The 22,527-nt window shown below is 34.7% G+C and overlaps 1 protein-coding gene across 1 annotated transcript; it reads left to right on the forward strand.

Annotated features, from left to right (window-relative positions):
- The first annotated feature begins 1,873 nt into the window (after positions 1 to 1,873).
- LOC106054889 (ankyrin repeat and MYND domain-containing protein 2-like) lies at positions 1,874 to 19,516 on the forward strand. Its single transcript, XM_056004653.1, has 12 exons — positions 1,874 to 2,026; positions 7,122 to 7,186; positions 10,055 to 10,193; positions 10,334 to 10,432; positions 10,965 to 11,039; positions 12,229 to 12,314; positions 12,678 to 12,889; positions 13,360 to 13,495; positions 14,046 to 14,177; positions 15,475 to 15,547; positions 16,669 to 16,800; positions 18,994 to 19,516. The coding sequence occupies exons 1-12, from the start codon at positions 1,948 to 1,950 to the stop codon at positions 19,170 to 19,172; spliced, it is 1,407 nt and encodes a 468-aa protein (XP_055860628.1). The 5' UTR covers positions 1,874 to 1,947; the 3' UTR covers positions 19,173 to 19,516.
- The last annotated feature ends 3,011 nt before the right edge of the window (positions 19,517 to 22,527 follow it).

Raw genomic sequence — 22,527 nt, forward strand, 5'->3', positions numbered from 1 at the left:
AGAGTGAAGAGTCACACATGTGGAGAGTAGTGTCACATATCTAAGTGTAATGTGGAGTGTGGAGTCCCTTAAATCTGGCCCTGTAAACGAGGCTTCAGTGCAATTCATTTCTTTTTGTCGAAATATTGACACACATTTTGTTATTTAAATAAAAAAAATAGTGCCTATACCCGTGTATAATTCGGAGTTAACATTCATTTTTGAACATTGAACTTTATAATCAACTCAGTGGGCGGTTTAAATAAAAAAATAATAATGTTAGAAATAATTATAATTGGTTTTTTTTTTTTCACATTTAAATTCTTGAAATCAGTTTGATTTAAGTGACTATAAGTCATGGGTTCTCAACATGTGGGTCGCGACCCCCTTGGGGGTCGAATGACGATTTGCTGGGGGTCGCCTAAGACCATCGAAAATATAGATTTTTTTTGGGTCAATTCTAACGTTTAAAAAATAACATTGTACAAAGTTTTTCTGTTGGAACTTACTATTTTGTTGTTGTTGTTATTCAAGGATAGACAACTCCATTAGAATTATTTCAAACATATTAATTGTCGCAGCATATATATATTTAACAGTTTAAATAATTGTAAATTAATGCATAACGCAACGTTGTGGAATCATAGATATTATTTCTGTGGTAACGTCGTGACGAAAGTGAAAAGCGATTATAATTTAAAGGCTATAGATATTGTTTAATATTCCATATATTATATTCAGAATGTGAGAAACACTGCCATACTATGTTTTATTTCAAGTCATTGTTTAAGTGACTTGTACTTTGAATCATTTACTTTGTATTAAACTAATGAAAAATATTCAGCGCTGAGTTGCTTCATTTGTTGGATAGATTTGTAGGCAACTCTGAATCAGTGTATGTCAGATGATGGTGGATACAATGCACATCTCTCCAAAATACAATCGTGATAATTATTATGAAAGTTTACGGAACGTTGAAAAAGTTCCAACGGCTTTTGTATTTGAAGCTTTTTTTTTTATTTTACTTTAAAATACAATAACAACCAGGGGAACATATCCACGTCCAGACCATGTACCACTATTGAGCAGTCAATGTTTATCGAGAAATTGTATATAGATCATGATCATTTACGCTATTCATTGTAATATACCCGCCGCAGCTCATCGATTATAATCGTCAAAAATACAGGAGCATAAGTGAGTATTATAGTCAGAACGAGATCAGTTTTTAATGTCAATCATAAAGAACCAACAATTCAGATTTCTGTAGGCACGTATAGGGGCCTATTCAAAATTGTTCCTAGTGTATGGTCCATATTTGTACTTCAGGAATACAACAGCGGTGCAAATATGCAAGGAAAAAATGGAATGGTCTACAAAAATGGATTTAATTCAAAGGCCACTTTTGGAATACTGTCCAGCTCAGTCTTAATGGAATTATTTTTTAGAAACAAAAAAGGGGGGGGGGCGCGGCATTTTTAATTTCGCAACCAGGCAACCACAGCCCTCGCGGCGTCCCTGTATAGATAGATAAGATGAATGTTTATTATTGAATCAATCAGGATCTTTGTGTTCATAATATAGATCTATTATTAATATAGACATTTATAGATCTTGAATCTAGATTTGTTTTTTTTCTGTCAAATTAATCATTATATAATGCCTCTTGTGCCCTAGTTTAACTTGAAAACTTCCTATGAACACATGCATGCTTTAGCGTCTTCCTAAAGTCCCTGACACTTTTAATATATAAATCTAGATCTTAATTTTTATAAATGATCTAGATCTAGATTATTCTATATATATTTAGATCTATATAGATTCTAGATCTATATAAGTAGATCTATATTATATCATATTATATGTCTTGCTTGCTTTTGATATTTCAGTTTATTTCCTGTTACCATAGTTACAAAAACACTGTGTCTAGAAATTTCCGGAAATCCAGGTTCGACAACTTGAATTGATATGGTTAAGATGGCAGGAGAAACTGAGGATGATAAGCGAACTCCAGATGAAAAAAAATTATTTGAGCTTATTGAAAAAGGTACCGGTGTTCATTCATACAGAAATATTAAGATCTAGATATAGATTTATTAATTAGAATCTCTGCTCTAGATCTAACAGTTATAATAAATTCATTATTCATACTTCAAAGTCACGGTGACACTACTACTACTACTTATACTAGACTCTAGAGATCTACTTAGTTAACGACTACGGCTACTAGATCTACTAATAGACTCTACTTAGACGACTTAGTTAACTTGGAGGAGATATCTAGTACTACTCGCCTACTGTCACCTAGACACTAGACTAAGCCGCTAAACTGCCTTCCTAAAGGCTAAACTAAGTCAGGCTAAGTAGATCTAGTAAGACTCAGTAAGAGTTAGACTACGGTCTAGATTCTAGATAGTAGATCTAGAATCTAGTCACTAGTTATCTAGATCTATTGATCTATAATTAAATTTGCCTATAAGCCTATTCTATAACTATAATAATAATACTATAAGTATAATATTATAGACATAGACTATACTTATACTATTAACTAGAATCTAGTATTAATGTATTTTATAGTAATTATACTATTAATATTAGTATTATTAGTAATAATAATACTGTCTTAGACCTATAATCTACTACTAATAATATACTTAATATACTAGTAGTAGTACTGTAGTACCAGTATATAGATCTACTAGGGAACTGTGTATTGAGGACCTCGATTGACAACACTTTGGTGGTCTGTAGAGTGTACTAATGTTTAGATAGATCTAGAAAAGGACTCATAGAACTTAAAGGGAAACTCTGATGGTTTTGACAATTTTTGATGTAATATATGTGTTTTGATTTACAGATAATGAATAAATTATTATTTTGTTTTTATTTGCAATAATAATAATAATATTTTCCTGTGCATCCAGGACGGTCAGACTTTCACCAGGTTTCTTTGTGACGTCACACATGCCTATTAATTTAATCTATTGACTTACTGTATAATGGAAAACCATACAGTTATTTACATTCTCATAAAAGAAATATATCTTCGTCTAAGCAGTTAACTAGATCTTGTAAGCAAAGAAAAAAATGAGTGTTAAAGGAGATTTACATGCTTGACTAACCACGGCAGTGTGTATCTTATCGCCTGACCACTCAACACACAACAAACACTATCGCTTGGTTGTCTTGTCATGACTGACTACAGGTGGTCTCAATTAGCCTTACACTGACCAGTTTGTTCAAATCAGTCAGACCTGCGATCTATCTTCTTCTTGGGACAGGGAGGGGCTTAGATGAAAATGTACTTTTTTTCTCGAGTTGGTTGTCCTAATGCTTTTAAATCTATATATAACTGTACCATAGCGCTTGACTAGGCCGTCACTAAGCCTAACAGCTACTGTAAGAATGAAGCGATACTATTGGTCAAATCTTGTTTCCCTTTCAGTATTGTTGAGGGAAGTGATGTTTACCTAACCTAAAAACAAAATCTCAAAGAACCCCGTTTCTTTTTAGATGTGAAGAATTTTCTGACTAATTTATTAAATATAAATATTTCTAAGCATTTAAATAAAAAATGGTAAAATGTTTACTATTACAACTTTTTATGCAGAATTTAAATATATATATAGTCAATATCTCATATTTGAAAAACCATCGGAGTTTCCCTTTAAGAGACTCCCTCAGGTCCCTGTGACTTGATAGCTGAAGTACATGTCTCATTGTTTATTTTATAACTAAATAAATACATTGTTGATTAATAGTATTATTATATACATACCTCCTTTTATCTATTATTACCTCCTTTCGTTGAGTGCTTGCCTTAGATTTTTCCCAGGGCAGCATTCTGTCAGTCACCCTGTTCAACATTAAAATAAATAGCATCATAAATGCGCTGTCCCCTGGCATAGAGTGCTCTTTGTATGTTGATGACTTTGTCATTCTTACTTATGGGAAAAACATGAACACCTTAGAAAGAAAATTACAGTTATGTTTAAACAAAATTCAGGGTTGGGCAAACTATAATGGTTTCAAATTCTCAGACTCCAAAACAGTTAGTATGCATTTTTGTAATCTAAGGGGACTCCACCCAGACCCTGAACTATTTATACACAAAAAGAAGATCCCTGTCGTGAAAACTACAAAATTTTTAGGCCTCACCTTAGATTCCAAATTTAATTTTCTCCCCCACATTAAGGAACTTAAGAAGAAATGCCAAAAGTCATTAAACATACTAAGAGTACTCAGCCATACGGACTGGGGAGCTGACAGAGATACCTTGCTGCTGCTCTATCGGAGTCTAATTCGATCCAAGCTAGACTACGGATCCATAATATATGGAGCAGCAAGGAAGTCGTACCTAAAAATACTGGAACCAATACAAAATGCTGCCCTGCGTCTCTGTCTCGGCGCGTTTCGTACATCACCTATCCCAAGTCTCCATGTGGAGGCTGGAGAACTCCCCATGGATATAAGAATGAAAAAGCTTGCAATGCAGTATATAGTCAAGCTAAAATCCAACCCCACGAACCCTGCTTTTGACTCCATATTTAACCCCACAGAGGTAGAATTATACAATCGAAGGCCTAACGTCATACAGCCGTTGGGCCTTCGAATGAGAGAACCCATTCAAAATTTAACCCCACCCATTGACCAAATCTCTAAAATAGAAACCCCTCAGAATCCTCCTTGGCTAATGAATAAACCCAAATTAAATTTATCCCTCCTTAATTTCAAAAAAGAAAATACAGACCCAAGCATACTACAAGTCCACTTTAGGGAACTGCAGGAGAGCTACGGAGATTGTGGCACCATCTACACAGACGGATCCAAAATGGAGGGAAAGGTCGCGTGTGCCTGCTCCTTTCGGAACAAAACAATCTCCCGTAGACTCCCCGATGGCTGCTCCATCTTTACGGCCGAATCGCACGCAATATTGCTTGCACTTATGGCCGTAAAAGCATCAGAAAGGAGTAAATTTATAATCTGCTCCGACTCCAAATCTGCATTGCAAGCTTTGGGGCGGATGAAGACTGACATCCCATTGGTACATAAGAGCCTGAAGCTGTTGGACCAAATAACAGCCGACCGTAGGGATGTCACCTTCATCTGGGTCCCCTCCCATGTTGGCATTGAGGGAAACGAAGCCGCAGACAGAGAAGCAAAGAGAGCCCTAAATCATGCGGTGTCAGGAACCCAAATTCCCTACTCGGACCTGAGACAAAGTATTGCCTCTGCCACCTATCGAGAGTGGCAGAACCGATGGGAGGCTGAGACTCACAGTAAACTCAGGCAGATTGTGGCGGATGTCAGGTGGCGGCCCACATCTAAGGGTCTGACAAGGCGTGGTAGCACAACCATGTCCAGACTTAGGATTGGCCACACCTACATCACGCACTCTTTTGTACTGAAGAGAGAGGAGCCCCCACTTTGCGAGTACTGTGACTCTCGCCTCACTGTGGAACATATCCTCATTGATTGCCCCAGATACCAGGATGTCAGGGCGAAATATTTTAGAGCCACTAATCTAAAAACACTATTTAATAATGTCGACCCTGGGAAGGTACTGGGCTTTATTCGGGAAGTGGGGCTATCTACGAAGATGTGATTTCTGAATTTGTGAACATGCACTATTTACACTAGATTTTTACCAAATATTTAAAATTTTACTACCTTTACTATTTTAACTGTGAATAGACCTTGATTTTAATTATATGACTGTATAGAATCTGACCCTTGTTGTTTAGAGAGAGAGTAGTCCTTAAGGGACTGCAGGCACGACATGGCCTAAATTGTGCCGATGTGCCTCAAATCACAAATCTCATTGCCTTAGATTTACTACAATATTATACTGTGTAACTACTCGAATTTCAAGTATTTGAGTATTAGAATAAGAATGTGCCAGTAAGTAGATCTAGAATATAGCTCTAGATAGATCTACTCACTACTATTGTTAACTACTGTTTAGTATGTTTATTAGGACTGTGTACTATTCAAAGACAACTTAAACTAAAGATTTGAAAACATTCTAAGAGCTAACAGCTATGCTGAGTTTGCAGGAGACCACATTGGTGAAGACCTGTTCATAGAAGTTTCAACCATCAAGGATGATCCTTCTCTTCTTTGTGAGAAATTATTGAGAGTGACTAATGATGCATAGCATTTCAGGGCTTGTTAATAAACAAATTAGCAAATTGTTAGAACCATTTCATTAACGTGGTGGGAGTAACGATAGCTCCTTCCTTGCTAAAGGATATAGGAGTTCTAAGGCCAGCATTGGATTACTAGAAAAAAATATATGCAGCCTTTGCATTTTACTAAGTTTTTCAGAGCTTTGTGATGCAGTGTTGCATCTAGCAATGATGGACTGTGCTGTCTCCATTATTTCATCATTTGTCTTGCCAATTCTGTAATTGGATAAATCAAATAGTCATTGTGCAACCTTCTCTCTTCATCTTTGTTCAAAAGTCTACACAGACAACAATGAGTTTTTCCATTTTTACTTGATATGTACAGCTGAATTAGGGATCTTGAAGGTTCTTGTTGCATGGTTGTGCGTGCTGGACTGTTGTTTGGTCGTCTTGATGGTCCCAGGTTCATACTCTACATGCTGCCATTGCCTGTTGTCCTGCAGGAGGTTGGGGCTACAATGTAGTTTATCTTCAACTCTTAAGGAACATTCTAAACATGTAAAACATTTTAAAAAACATAGTGTGATCTATTTTGATCCAACTTTATGCAAGTTTATAATGCAAAGTTTAATTTGCTTACAGTATTCCTGCTCATGATATACCTCTTTGATTTGCTCCTAATGGAAAAAATTGGAGGTGAATTGACAAGATTAGTACCAAAATATCCAAATATTAAAAGTGTATTTCTTTTTCTTTCAGTTGTAAATAAAGACTTTTCCAATATTTCCCTTTGATTCTGATTCTTGATAGGGCCTGAGTTTTTAAGATAATCTTTAGAAAAAGTATAACAATAAGGAATGTAGTCATTGCCTAGAAGCATTCTGTAGAATGTTGGGTTTTCATTTATTGCTAGTAACAAGTATATATTGATTGGTACTAAGCTAAGTCTTCAGTATATTTCTAATGTCTACACAAGGTGTAGAGTAGTAAAATTAAGTTTTCTTTCATCAGGTTCCAATGAAGCTGTCATTAGTCATGTCAAAGCAACTCAAGTTAAGGTTGATTGCTTGGACCCTGTAAGTGCAGTTCTTTTTATTTTATTGTTTCATTTTAGGTTTTATTTTATTAACTGTTTGACTGGGTCTATATTAGATCTAGGAAATATATGATCAAAAGTAGAAAAAAAAATTATTTATGATATTTATTCATATTTTCACATAACTTTTAATGAAAACCATTTAACAATGCATAAAATGAATGTTCTGAGCTCATTATCCCCTATCACTATCATCCAGAACATAAATCTTAAGAAAATAGCCTTTTTAAGACACCACTTTTTCAAAAAATATTTCACTGTAAAAACACATTGAAAGAAGGAAATTCCAGATGTTTAGAAAAGGGAAACTATTCAAGATAATTTTAATAAAAACAGATATAGGAGAAAAAAGAAATGGGAAAATAAATTTTAAAACACTGACATTTCCAGCATTGATAAGAGCTTTATTGCTGGGTAAAATCTATGTGCGTCATTACGGAGTCAAAGAGTAAGAGTTAAATTGTCCTGCTTAATTTGTATTACATTGTCTTTCATTAAAAAAGGAATAAAAGACACCAAAGTACCAGGTACTCCTAGTATTTATTTATTTTAATGATTTTTTTAACAGTTTACATTTTTTTTTTTAGAATGTCTAGAAAGTTTGTAGGATTACTTTTAAGAACTAATGTAAAAAAGTCTCTATTTTGTATGTTTATCAAAGAAAATATATTTCTGACTATATTGGATTAGTAATTGTAACTAGTAACTAGAATTTTTAATATTTGAACTATAAATACTTTTATTTTAAATTATATAGGCTTTATCATGCCATCTGTTTATTTTTTAGTATAGAATTAGAATTCTTTAAGTTTTAAAGGGCATATCTTGGCATACATAACATATCTCGCCAGACATAACTTACATATTCAAGGACCCCTCTCCAGACAATGATCTCAAGGTCAAGACAGACCCAATAACTGCTGAGGAGGTTACCATGGCCATTGCAGTGCTAAAGAATAACAAAGCACCAGGACTTGACATGATATCAGCAGAAATGCTAAAATATGGGGGACAGTGCATTGTTAACAGAATGACTGATCTCTTAAATCTCTGTTGGCGAACTTCAAAAGTCCCAGAGGACTGGCAAAAGGGAGTGATTGTAAAGCTTCCAAAAAAGGGCAACTTGGCAGACTGTAACAACTGGAGGGGCATTACTCTCCTCTCTGTCCCAGGCAAAGTTTTCAGCACTGTTTTGTTGAGACGGCTTCAACAGTCTGTAGATGAAAGGCTCAGAGAAGAACAAGCAGGTTTCCGAAGAGGCAGATCATGTACAGAGCAGATTTTCGTTTTACGAAATATCATAGAACAAAGTTTTGAGTACCAACGACGGCTAACGATCAGTTTCGTGGACTTCAAAAAAGCGTTTGATAGTGTCCACCGAGAATCACTATGGAAAATAGTTAGAGAATACGGTATACCAGAAAAATTCGTCCAGATCCTACGACACCTTTACAGTCAGTCTAGTTGCTGCATTAAAACAGAAGAGGGAACAACAGAGTTTTTTACAATCGAGACAGGTGTGAGACAGGGGTGCATCTTATCTCCCTTCCTTTTCCTCCTAGCCATCGACTACATAATGAGGAGAGCAATGAACCAGACTGCCTTTGGTATTCCATGGCATGAACAACTCCGATTGACGGACTTGGACTTTGCTGATGATGTTGCACTACTCGGGGCTACAAATAAATGCATTCAAGAAATGACGGAGAGCCTAGACAGAGAGGCACCCAAAATTGGCCTCCGCATAAACTTGGATAAGACTAAAATTATGCGAGTGGGATATAAGGCAAAGGGTGTCCCCGTCAGACTTGGCGAGTCAAAGCTTGAAGAGCTGGACAAGTTCACGTACCTTGGCAGCATCATAACAAATGATGGAGATGCTTACCATGATGTAGCGTGCCGAATAGGAAAGGCAGGGAGCATTTTCCAAAGGCTGCAGCCTATTTGGACTAGCCAAGCCATTGGACTCGAGACAAAAATACACCTTCTCAACACAATCGTCATTTCAACTGCTACATATGCATGTGAGACGTGGAAGTCATCTGTCAAAATTGAGAAAAGACTAAATGTGGCTCAACAGAGATGGCTGAGACGGATTTTGGGAGTCAGTTACACAGACCGGATCTCAAACAAGGAAATCCTTTGCCGAACTGGGAGTCGAACACTTAGTGAGGTTGTGACTGAGCGTCGCATGAGGTTTGCGGGACATGTTCTACGTCAAAATGAATTACGCACACCAAGAGTTGCGATAACATGGAAGCCAAAACGAGGAAAGCGCAAACAGGGACGTCCTCGTATTACCTGGCGACACACCTTCATGGAGGACCTCAGAACAGTGGACACCAGATGGGAAGAGGCTTCAGACATTGCCAGTGACAGATCATTATGGAGACAGCTTGCCGCCCAATGCGCCGAACGGCGCGGGAGGACCTAAGTCTAAGTAAGTAAGTCTAAGTCTTGGCATAAAGTGTGGCGTTGTGCCAAATATTTATAATCAATTCAAATTGATTTGAAAATCTTTTACAAAGTTATCCCATATTACATCAGAAAGCTGCCCAGACAGATGATGTAATCCATTTTTTTTTTTTTTCATTGTGTTATTTTAATAAAAACAAATTAGCTATAGAGCTGTAAAATAACATAATTAAAAAAAAAAAATTTCTGTTAAATATGCATGTCTGTGAGATAGAATCTCACTCTTCACTGAAATTTCATGAGTGCAACCTGAGCATCTTTTCCTCTTGCAGTATTGAGCTTTTGGATATTACTTTGCAACTGTTATAAAATAGAATTTTGAAAAGATGAAGATTTCTAATTAAAATAATTTATCCTCAATTGTTTCTTTTAGAAAGGCATGACACCTTTACAGTTGGCAGCCTTCAGGGGAAATAAAGAGTTGTGTGAGTTCTTTCTGGCTAATGGAGCAGATGTGAACTCTAATTACCATGAAAACTCTTATTCAGCTCTTATGTTTGCAGCTCTTTCAGGTACCAGCTTTTTATTTATTTTTGCAATTTTTATTTAGGTATGAGTAACAAAATGGTTATTAGGGACTCTAATGGTCTATTTTAAACCAATAGCTCATAATTTACTTGATTTGATATTTTTCTTTTTGTTTCTGCTTTAGGCAATCGCGATGTGACAAGGTTAATGTTAGAAGCTGGAGCCAATGTAAACCACACTAACTCTGTGAACAGGACAGCTAGCCAAATGGCTGCATTTGTTGGTAGTATTTAGTTTTAGTTCATAGAGCTTCAGACTTTCAAGTTAACAAGCCCTTTTCGTCTTATTTTTTTACTCTTATTTTTCAAATATTTCATTAATTCAGAATTTTCAAGTTCAATTTTAAACATACAAATCTATTTTCTTAAATTGTCGATTTAATAAGATTTGATTTATACAATAAAATAAAATAACATAGGAAAAGACGTGAAAGTGATATGAAGAAATCAGGAGACTATAAGAAAACCTCTAGAAATTGGTAATCAAAAGAGGAAGATTGAGAGGGGTTTAGTAGTTAAAAAAACTAATTATTCTTATTGGTTCCATGTTGCAGCTAAATAAAAAATCTACATGGTCTTTTTTTGAAATAAGGAGATAATTTTAGAAGATTGGAATAGCATGGTTAAATATATCTACTGTTGTCAGTATGTAAAATTGGGATTATTTCATGTCTTTTCTTCTTTTGAAAGAAATTTCAGCAAACTCTTCATTTTGATTCATTTAAAAACTAATTTGTATTTTTATTTTGTCTGCAGGTCAACATCAATGTGTGAGTGTCATTAATAACTATTTCCCTAGAGAGGAGATAGATTACTACACTAAACCTCAAGGTAAGAACAACTTTAATATCAGACAGTTTTTATATAGTTAATGGGCCCCATAGACCCATAAAATGTACTTTTATGTACTCGCTGTACACCCGTCTGTCACATTTGGATTTCAAAGACTAAAAGCTCTACTAAAAATCGTAGTATAGTATTATAGTATAGTATTACTAAAGTATACCCTTTTGGTGTCATTTGACCCAACAGTTGGGAGAAAAAAATAATAGGGTATAATAGGCCTCTTTAGTCGCATAAGAAGCTGCAAAGTGAAAAGACCCTTTTGTGCATAGACTATACATACTTTAGTTGCAATTATTTTAAGCTTCATGAGCGTGTGTATATTTTATTCACATATATAGTTATATAGAAATCATTTTTTTAAAGGTGGCAAAAAAAGGCAGCTTATGTTACTCAAATTTATTTCAGACACAATATATATATATATGACCCGTATCTTTATAAATAGTCTACATTTTTACTTTAATAATTAAGTATGCATAAGCATGTACATAAATAAAATTTAACAAAGAAGAAGAAAAAAGAGTTTGAGTGCTTAGACCATCTTGATAGAACAGACACTATGGCTATCCCTCAATTTCATTTCATTGATGGTTTAGCTGCACATTAATTATATAGGTGTCTTTATAGAATATTCCTTCTTTCCAAACAATTATACCAACTGCACAACTCAAAAGCCTCTTATTTTTGTCTATTTACTTTCCCAGTTTTATGTCTGATTCAGATGTAAGTTAATGTGAAGCAAAGATGTGTGACTCTAAAAGAAACTTAAATGCATTTTTTTTATTCATTATCCTACTATATTAAAACAATTTTCCTGGATTAGATGACTATTTAAGTCTTGGTTCAGTGCAACATTTAGGAGTATATATGGCTTACTAAACCATTGGAACATATAAATAAAATGAGCAGGATGATATAATGTATTGGTATTGTTGTGACACACAGTCAAGTGTTGTGTACCTGGACAGTTAGTAAACTGGAGGGCAGTCATGAGTGTGTGTTGTCAACAATGAGAAAGAAAAACATCTATTGGGTTCGTTTGTGTTGAAAGTTAACCTTATGTACATAAATTGTTATTAAATATTCTTTGCATATAAAGACTTAAAGGAACTTGTATCACCACAGGTATTTAGCCTACAGCATGGATAGTTAAATATAATTCTTGTTTTTTCAGGTTTAGAGAAAGAGCCCAAACTGCCTCCTAATGTTGCTCCTGCCCTGTGTACACTTGTTAACTTCACCAACCTACACCCTGTGAAGGTAAATGATTTTTTTAGTCTTAGTTTTTGTTAGCGATGTTATCAATTGTACTGTTAAGAGCTTCAATAATAATAAGAACCCTAATAACTTGAGTATAGGTGAGTGGTTGAGGGACACTATCTAAGAAGAATAGGTAATCGCCAAGGTTATTGTTGTTTTGTTGTTTTATTAAACAAATATTGTCTGACTGAGACTGTACTTATTGTTAGCTTTAGTTTGTTTTTAGTCAAGGAAAAATGTTGACTTCCAATGAATTTGTAATTGATCCCATGTAATAATATTACAATGATCCTGTAATCCTTAACACCTTTTTCAAAAACTTTTAATGTTCTCACTATTTATATTTTTTTCTAAACGTTTAAGATTTCCTTGTATCTGCAAAACCATCCCGAGCTTTTGGATGAGTCTGCCAAAGTTTGCATAGTCCTGTCTCGCATTGTTGAGAAAAACATGAAGTCTCGTGAGATCAATGACATTGTGGCCATGAAATGTCACTTTATCTCAACTGTCATCAAGCTCGCTGCAGAAGCCCGGGGCAAAGACAAAGACAAGTCTCTCAATGGATGGTTGAAAAGGTAAAGCTCTCTTTAATGCTAGACATGCTGGACATATACTGGTAGTAATAAACTTTGCAACAATTTGGTAGTAGGAGAGATTAATGCCACAATTTCTAGTTTGTTTTTCTGTCTATAAAAGAATATTTTCACTGAATGAATGGTTTAATATTAAGAATGACCATTCATACTATTGTAGTCAAAAGTGTGTAGTGCTGTGATCGATCAGTTTTTAGATTGGGTTATTGTAAGTTTTAAGGAAGTGAAGCATTAGCCAAAAAGGTACCTTTGAATTATTGGTCTGAAGTTACGATGGAAACCTTAGGAAACAATCAATCTATAATCAATTTGTAGGCCTTCAAATTATACTTTAAAATAAGGTCTTTAATTTAATCACATACAATCTACATTCTTTTATAACAACTTATTTCAAACTCCAAATGAACTTGATAAATTTCAATTTTTCTTTCTTTAAACCAATCTTCTTTCAGCCTAATGAAAGGACGTGATGAAGATGGATTTTTAGAATTCCAGGAACGTTTGGTTCGTCAAGCAATCAAAGATTTTCCTTATGCAACTTCTGCACTCTTGCAGCAACTAGTCAGGCAGATTGCACCTGTTAAAATAGTGAGCTATTATAAGATAATTAAAAGCAATACTTCATAGCTGTTTTGTTTTATAGTTTGATCTATTAGAACAATATTTTATTTTGAAATAATGACTTTTTTTTTCAGCAAGGTTCTCTTAGTTTTTATCTGTGTAAGAGTCCTTATAGCATTTGGATGCCTGGTTGAAAGAAATTAACTGCTTGGCCACTTAACTGAGGGAATTTGAGTGAATCTATTGTTAGATAATTAAAAGCCATTCTAAAAAAAACTATTTTAGCTTGCATTTCAATCTTGGCTACTTAATTGAGGAGACCTAAGTCTGAATTCCGATGCCATTTTAAAATTAAGATGTAACTTGAGCTTAACTATAACTGCTAACATTCTCCCAGATACTTACTATCTAGAACTGTCCACATAAGTGATCAGAACAGAGCACACTATAAGTTATATATGACGCAACAAATGAACTGCAAACTAAATTGTAATCTAGAATTTTATATTATATATAGTTTGTACAATTAAAAAATATGAATGGGTAGTCTGCAAAATATTTTTGTTGTTCTCACCAGGGTAACACTCCAACTGCATTGTCCATCCTGATCTCCTCACTGAATGGTCAACAGTTTGCCTGGGATGCCAGTGAGGGATGTGACACTTGTGGAGAGGCCAAAGCTGAAGCTAAATGTGCCAAGTGTAAAATGGTAAGTACAAGTTAAAAAAAAAAGATAAACAAATCAAATAGTTTTTAACTCTTTTGTAGGATAAAAAAAAGGAGTGTTTAGCAATTATGGATCTGAATTCAATATGTGGGTTCCTAGTAAAATTTACCAATTGAAACTATATTGGCATTCCAAACAAAAGCATACTTTGAAATGAAATGAAAAGATTTTTGTATACAAGTAAAACCATTTTTACTTACCTCTACCTCTTAAGATGATTTATTAATGAGCTCATTAAAAAATCATGTGTATTACTTCATTCAGTGGAAAGAAATCTTGTCACAGGCATATTTCAATAAGAACTTGTTTTTTTTTCTTCAGAGAATGGACCAAGGACTTAACTCACCTTGTTTTACTTTAAAAATATTTGAAAATATTCACGTTAAAATATTTCTAAATTGACCCCATATCAGCATCAAATGTATTTTTTTAAATATTTATTTTTTTAATAAACAATAAAATAACAATTAGATACAACATAAATATACATATAATGGTAAACTATATTGTTTTTTTTTTCTTTTTAAATTTTTAGGTTGAGAACTTCATTAAAATATGTTAATATTGCCTTATGATTATTTTATTATACCTTCGATAAAAGTATTTTGCCTGTCATTGTATTAGGTTATCAGCCAAAATCACTTACAATGTAACTTTCTACTCAGTTTGAAGCTTCCCAAGTAGAACTCCCTAAAATTTAGTCTTTACAGCCATGTATCTCAGTACAGTTAGATTTATTTCCCTTTTCTATATCAAACAAAATAAATTAGTTACCACTAATTAATAAATTAATTGGTTAAGTTTTTAATTAATTCATGTTACTTAGGAATAATAAATAATTGTGCAAAGTTTCGACTTGATCTGAGAAGAATGGGAAGTGATAGAAATAATGTGTACAAAATTTGCACCAGACAGATTGATGGAGTGAGCTGATATAACCTTTGTAAAAATACGTCTGCTGCAATAGAAAAGACCAACCAGAAGGTTTCCTACTTTTATGTTTATTGTATTTTCTATACAGTTCTTCACCCCTTTTTCTTTTTTTATTATTCTGTGTTAGACTGCTGGCTGAAACAATGACTTTGAATAGCCAAATACAGTACTAAAATTATTCTTCAACAGCTTAATCTAAATGCTTAGGTTCTTTTAGATTAAATAAAATCTGAATGTCATTTTTGGCATTCTAGTGTTTTATTTCGAGGATTTTATTTTAAAAATCTACCATTGACTTTATATTTGATCTGAATTAACATAATGCTTTTGTGTTTACTTTCTCTAGGTAGTTTATTGTAACAGAGATTGTCAAAAGTTACACTGGGCGACACACAAGAAATTTTGTGAGCGATTAGCAGGTAAGATTTTGTAAGTGTACATTTTTATGTACACAATATGTTATTTTAAAATCACAGCTGTTGTGCATTGTCTTCTAATGCATTAAAACAAAGTCAGTATTGCTACTTATGCTGAAAAAAGCCTATTTTAATAATAATCATGTTGGGTTTAGATTTTTCATAGGTTTTGCAGTAAGCAATTAATCAAATTTAATCAGATTCATTGTATCCAGAAAGCCATTTTTTTGCAATTAAAGATAGATCCTTAGTATTAAAAAAATATGACTAAAGCTCCTGGGAAATAGATTTAAAGACTCTTGATATGCATCTGTGTTAAAAAAAAATCAATGAAAGCCCCAAATTATGTTGTATAAGTTATAAAAAATGATATTTAAAATTTTAAAAAATCAAAATTCAATTACTTTGTCTTAACTTACCTCAGTTAATGAAACAATTATTCCAAAAATGTCTAAATCCATAGTGTACAAACTAAGAGTTACATTCTTTACCAAATACATTCAATTTAAACTAGATCTGGGTCTACTAGATCTAGTATTTGTGAACTTTACAAGTAAGTATCGGTGTTTGTGACCACTCATTAACAACTCATTCATAAAACCATGATCCCCTCTTAATTATTAGTTTATCATTAGAGTTGAACTTCATATAACACACACCTGAGATCCAGCAGACTCTTGATTACTTTGCTCTTTGATGTGCATTTAAATAATTAAGACATACTTTTAAATAACTCTAAAAAGTATAACAATAGGTCTAGTTTTTTAAAAATATATACTTTTAATATCTTTAGATTACAAAAAAAAAAGGCTTAAAAAAATACTCACTTTCCCAGTTAGACCTTGTACACTGGGATTTGGTCACTTTTGCTTCAAAAATTCTCTTTGAAAAAAAAAGTTTTACACATCAGGTTTTCACTAAGATAACTAAGATAAAACTAAGATTAAATAGTTCTTGTTCTGAATGAGACATGATGAGATCTTCTTATATGTTCACTGCTGCTAGCATCCCAACTCATGTCTTAGAAGTGTATAGTAAACAACACATCCTAGCACAGTTGGAGATTAGGAGTTTTGTTTGTCCCCAATTATTCAATTCAAATTGTTCTTTTGTACAAATTACAGAACAATATAAACAGGAAGAGGATCAGAGGAAACTGGGGGAAGAAGCAGAAAAACTTAGATTGGAAGAAGAAAAACTTAGATTGGAAGAAGAACAATCAAAGAGAGATGCAGAATCTAAAACTAACTCAACAGGTAAATTTCAATACAGTCAAAGTTCAGTTGAAAGTCTTGCTTGTGTCATATGGAAATAAACATTTGGCTTTATCCTTACCTTACCTATCCCTTAGTCTGTTGGACCGTTGGGGCACCATGCCAGATTTGTCGACTGTCTTTCTCCATTCCTCTCTGTCTTTTGCCTTAGTTAGAACCTCTTTCAGTGGCAGGCCCGTCCATTCTTTGTCCTCCCATCGCTTTCTCTGTCTGCCTCCTCTTCTTTTTCCTGGTACTGCATCAGCCAATTCTAAACCTAGATTTCAAGTTTCTTGGGGTTCATATAAAATTCTATGAAGTATATAAAGTCAAAAGTTCTAAGACCAGTTTTAAAATGTTTCACTCAAACAAATAAAATCATAAATTGAGTTCTAATGTCATTTTATCCATGTTTTAAGTGTCACAGTGATATTTAGCCTTTGCTAGTTTTCAGTTGAAATGAAATTTATTGTTTTTTTTGGGGGGCTTTCATGATTGTTGGTCTCTCTCTCTTTATATATCTTTTCATGGATATTGATTCTTTGAAGTTTTGGGTTAGGATGAATTTCCATCTTTCACTTTTCAAAGCTTTATAAATAAATCATTTTAGTTAGGGGTGATGGAAGGTGGAAAGCATTAAAAAAAAAACAACAAGGTAAAACCACTGTTCTAAGTTTAGGTTTACTGGCTGAATGTTCCTGTGTGCAACATTGTTTTTATTTTGGCTTTCAATTTTTTTAAAGTTTTAAATTTTCCCTTTGCCCTCGCACTGGAAATATTTTAATGCTCCGTTGGTCGAGCTTAAAAGTCTTTTTATGTATGTTGGTCAGGCAAATATTCTATAACCATTAGAAGATCATAAGAAGGTCTCTGCACTTTAAACCTTGCTGTAACACTTTATAAATAGAAGAATAAACTCTGTTTACTGCAAATCTGGACATGATAACATTTTAACATGTGAATAACAATAAGATGTATGTGTACTCAACTTAATAATATTTATTTCTACCTAACCTATCTAGTTTGCTACTTATACTTACACTCATATATGTTAAAAACACTGTCACATTTTTTTTTACACAGCTTATATCAACTCACTCTGTTTGTCTGGTAAAAAGTTTTAACATGTTTTTTATCCCACTTCCCATTCTCGGATTAAGTTGAAATTTTGCATACTTATTCATAGTCGATAACAATACATGAATCAATCAAAAAATTAACCAATTAGTTAATCATTTAGTGGGAGGCGTGGTGGCTGAACGGTAAAGCGCTTGGCTTCCAATCAGGGGCTCAAATCCTGGTGAAGGATGTGATATTTTATTTTAGGATCTTCGGGCGCCTCTGAGTCCACCTAGCTCAAATGGGTACCTGACATTACTTAGGGAAAAGTAAAGGCTGTTGGTCGTTGTGCTGGCCACATGGCACCCTCGTTAACCGTGGGCCACAGAAACAGATGACCTTTACAACATCTGCCCTATAGACCACAATGTCTAAAAGGGGAACTTTTTTTTTAATCATTTAGTACTAATGGACCTCATTCACCAATCGTAAACAAACAACATTTAACCACGTGATTCTCTATATCTTCTAAACAAAATATTTAATCCATAATGGCTGTCACGTAATACATTTTTTTTCATTGTTTTATCAATATTATCATGTGACTTAATGTTGTTTGTTAACAATTGGGGAATGAGGTCCATTAATTTTTGTTTTATATTGAAGAAAGGGAGCTTAACCCTGCAATCTTAAGATAAATGGCAGTAATTAGCAATTCTTTCCCTTAGATAAGCTTTTGCTTTTAAAAAAGTATTCTTTTTTCTATTACTTGTTCTGATGGGAATTCCATTAATTGAGTTAATTTGACAAATTTTAGCCTAGAAAGCATAAGACATGTTATACCAGTGAAAATTACTGATCATTCAATGTAGGCTTACAGTTTATTGCTCAAAGCTCTAGAGATGCCATGCGGTCATTGTCATCATTAAAATACTTGCTGACTGGGAAGTGTATCTTCTAAATGAGCTATGTTACAGTGAAGGAAAATATTTGCACAACATATTATGTCAAAACATTTCATCATGTAAACTGTAATTGTACGAAAATTTAGAACAGCACAAAACATATAAGATTTATTTGAAATAAGACCATACTGTCCACAAATAATTTATAACTTACTGCATCATTAATCACTAGGTCAGACAGGAGGAGAAAGTAACTCTGCCAGTGACATCAAAGATCAAGATGTGAACACAGAGAAATCAGGAGAAGACCTAGTCAAGTCAGTGGATGGGGTTACACCAAGTGATGGCTCCTCAGTTAAACAACTGGAGCAAGAGATTACAGGCTCTGGGGAAAGTGTGAATGAAAGCTGATGTGTAATGGGAGGAATGTTTATCTTTAATGCTTATGTGATACTTCTTTGTAATATTTGTGTAGTGGAAGGTATGCTCAACAAGTTGACATGGACATGTGCTGCAGAATGTAGTATGTTTAAACAAAGTTGGCATGAGAAGTCTTTTACCAAAACTCATGTTTGCTCAGGTAGTTAGTCTAATACGTCTGTAGGTGACATAAGTATGAATGATTGCAGTTTTAATTTTTGATGTAGTCTCTATGTATATGCATTTGCTTACATTGTACAAATAATTCTTCATGTCATATGTATTCTTTGTATGGATTTTATTTAATTAAATAAACTATGCATTTGTTCATGGCATTCAGACTTTTAAATAGTTTCTGTTTCCTGTTATGATTTAGTCTACATAGCTCCTATGTTTTCCTGTGAAGTAGTACATAGGTCTGTTGTGTGCCTGCAGAGGTAAGCCTGGAGTTTGGGGGATACCTGCTTCTTTTCTTTCCTTTACATCTGTCACTAAGTTATTGTTTTTCATTGTTCTTCTTAGATATTTGAAGGTTTCTACTTCTTCAGACCATTTTAATATATTGTCCTTCTGTCTTGTCATCTCTTGTGCTAGTGACATTATTATTTTTTTTGGTTATTCACTTTAAGTCTAGCTAGTCAAGATGCTTCTTCCATTTTTGTGAAACCTCTAATAATGACCTTTGTGTCTTCCCCAATAGAGCAATATCATCAGCATATATGCATGGAATCATGGTTCCTGTTTTCTCTTTTGAAGTAGTTTTGAAAAGCTTGCATGGTAGTGAGTTTGCCTCAAGATTTTCATGAATCTTCTCCCTTTAGTATGACATTTTTGGAGTTATTTAATGTCATATGTACCTATTTTGACGTGTGCTTGGTGCATGGTCCTCGGTAGTCGGTACATTGAATTTTTTTTTTTTTATTAAACTTTAAACTGCCACTATGGACAGTTTCTTGGGGCGTAGGCTCGAGTAGTTTGGTTACCAAACCGAGGGGCCTTGAGTTCGAAACTGGGCAAAGACTGAGATTTTGTGTTTCGGGAACCTTAGGACCTCCCTGAGCCCACACAACTCTCATGGGTACATGTCAATGTGCAGACCACATGACATTCTCATTAAATGTCGGCTATTCCAATAGCTCTATATCATCTCTCCCATGGACCGCAATGAGTTTTAAGGAATTTAGGCTACTTTTATTTTACTATTTGGAAATGACGAACATTCAGTCCCCTCACACAATCTTAATTCTGCCTGAGATCTTCATTATTCGTTTACGGCAATGTCTTCGATTCCGAAGATTAAGGTTAAATGCAGTGTTTCACATGGCTACGTAAACCCAGTTGCCACCAACATATTTTTTATTCACAGCTGATGCAGACAAAACACGTTTGACATAATTGTTAAAATGGCTTGTATTCTTGTAAGTCGCCACAAAAGACAATTCGAGCTTCTCACTCAAGACCTCAACTGCTTTCTTAATTGAAAAATATTATGATTACACTTTGCACGTTGAAGACTATTCGAAAAAAAAAAGTCTAAAAAAACATATATAGATTAAAACTGTCGGGCCCATTGTCAGCTGCGACATTAGGCCGTCTGCTTAGTTCGCCAACGCATAAAAACACCCCTGACTGGCGGCTCCTCGTCATAAGCGAATACTGATTTAGTGATTAGTAAGTTCCCCTTTCAGACCGTATGGTCTACAGGGTAGAAAATCTAAAGGTCATCTGTTTCTGTAGCCCACGGTTTACGAGGGTGTCATGTGGCCAGTAGGCGTACAACGACCAACCGACTTGACTTTTCCCCAACTAATGTCCGGTACCCATTAGAGCTGGATGGACTGAGGCGCCCTTAAGATCCCGGAAATAAAAATCCCAGGATTTGAAACCTAGACTCTCCAGTTCGGAAGTCATGCGCGTTACCCCCCCCCCCCCAACCTACGCGCCTCTAAACAGAGATCAATAGAGGATTATTTCTATGCTATGTATTTTTTTCTTTCTAATGATTTAGTTCTTGATAGTTTCGATGTGGTAACTACTTCATTGAATTAAGAAGAATCTGTATGTAAATGATGGATTAGACTTGCAATGTTACTGTGCTGGTACTTGATAAGCTATTGAGGACATTGTTGAAGTGGTCTAATCAGTTACCACGTAATAGTGGTGAAACATTCAAACTGTATAATAGCGTTGAAACATTTAAACAACTTAAATAGAAGAACTATACGCTGTTTTGACTGCGTCTTGAATCAATTTGAGCTCATTCGTCTTCATGTCTTCGGACTTTTTGCTAACCTTGACCCGCCTTCATGTATTTTCTCTGAGATACTTTATGCATTGCGCATTTTTGCTCAGGTTTCAGTAACTCTTCCATAGTCTCCTTGTTTGTTGGATGTTTATGTTCCACCGGTAATCACAAAGTAGACAAAGACTTTCATTGCTTTCCATTTGCTCTCAATTCAAAGATTGTAATTTCTTAATGTCCAGGCGCTTTAAAGGTCCGATTTTGTGTGCAGTCTTGGAGTGTTCAGCTTCAATATAAAAGAAGGTGAGGGTCGGTCTTTTAAATATCGTCTGCTTTACTGTCTGGCTATGACGTAAGTAAGTTCCCCTTTCAGACCTTGTGGTCTATAGGGCAGATGATGTAGAGGTTATCTGTTTCTCTGGCCAGCCAGCCCAACGACCTTTATTTTTACCCCAACTAATTTCAGGTACCCATTAGAGCTGGGCGGACTCAGAGGCGCCCGAAGATCCCGAAATTAAAAATCCCAGTCTTCACCATGATACTAATCCCGGTCCTGAAGCCGAGCGCCTTACCGCTCAGCCACCGCGCCTCTGGCAATGATGTACATTCGATTAATGCCAGTTCTTGGATCTATGACGTTTACCTTTAGACCATGCTGTGTTTAGGCCAGAAGATCTATCGGTCATCTGTTTCTGTAGCCCACGGTTAAAGAGGGTGTCATGTGGCCAGCATAATGACCAACCGCCTTTATATTTCCCTATTAGACTTGAGTGGACTCAGAGGTGCCCTAAAGATTCCGAAATTAAAAATCCCAGTTTTCACTAGGATTAGAACCCTGGGCCCTACGGTTCGGAAGCCAAGCCCTTAGACTCGTCGCTTCTTTGTGATATATGGAAAAATAGTTTTGCAAATACGTTGCGCACATTTCTAATCTCTCTTCTTCACAAATAAAATCATGACCACAGATGTTTCTCTAGGATTAAAGTTAATTTGACTGTTTGGCGGCTTAATAGTAGAAACGGAAATTCTAACAAACAAGCACTTGGGCCCCTAGAGTCATTGACGTTTGATATATCATTTTGATATATAATTACACAACTGCTA

The sequence above is a fragment of the Biomphalaria glabrata genome, chromosome 11 (assembly GCF_947242115.1).
Source record: "Biomphalaria glabrata chromosome 11, xgBioGlab47.1, whole genome shotgun sequence".
Classification (NCBI taxonomy): domain Eukaryota; kingdom Metazoa; phylum Mollusca; class Gastropoda; family Planorbidae; genus Biomphalaria; species Biomphalaria glabrata.

Coding starts and splice junctions, on each gene's coding strand:
- LOC106054889 (XM_056004653.1), top strand. CDS start 1,948: ATGGTTAAGATGGCAGGAGAAACTGAGGATGATAAGCGAACTCCAGAT. Junction 10,433..10,964: donor CCAAATGGCTGCATTTGTTG/GTAGTATTTAGT, acceptor TTTTGTCTGCAG/GTCAACATCAATGTGTGAGT. Junction 13,496..14,045: donor AGATTGCACCTGTTAAAATA/GTGAGCTATTAT, acceptor TGTTCTCACCAG/GGTAACACTCCAACTGCATT.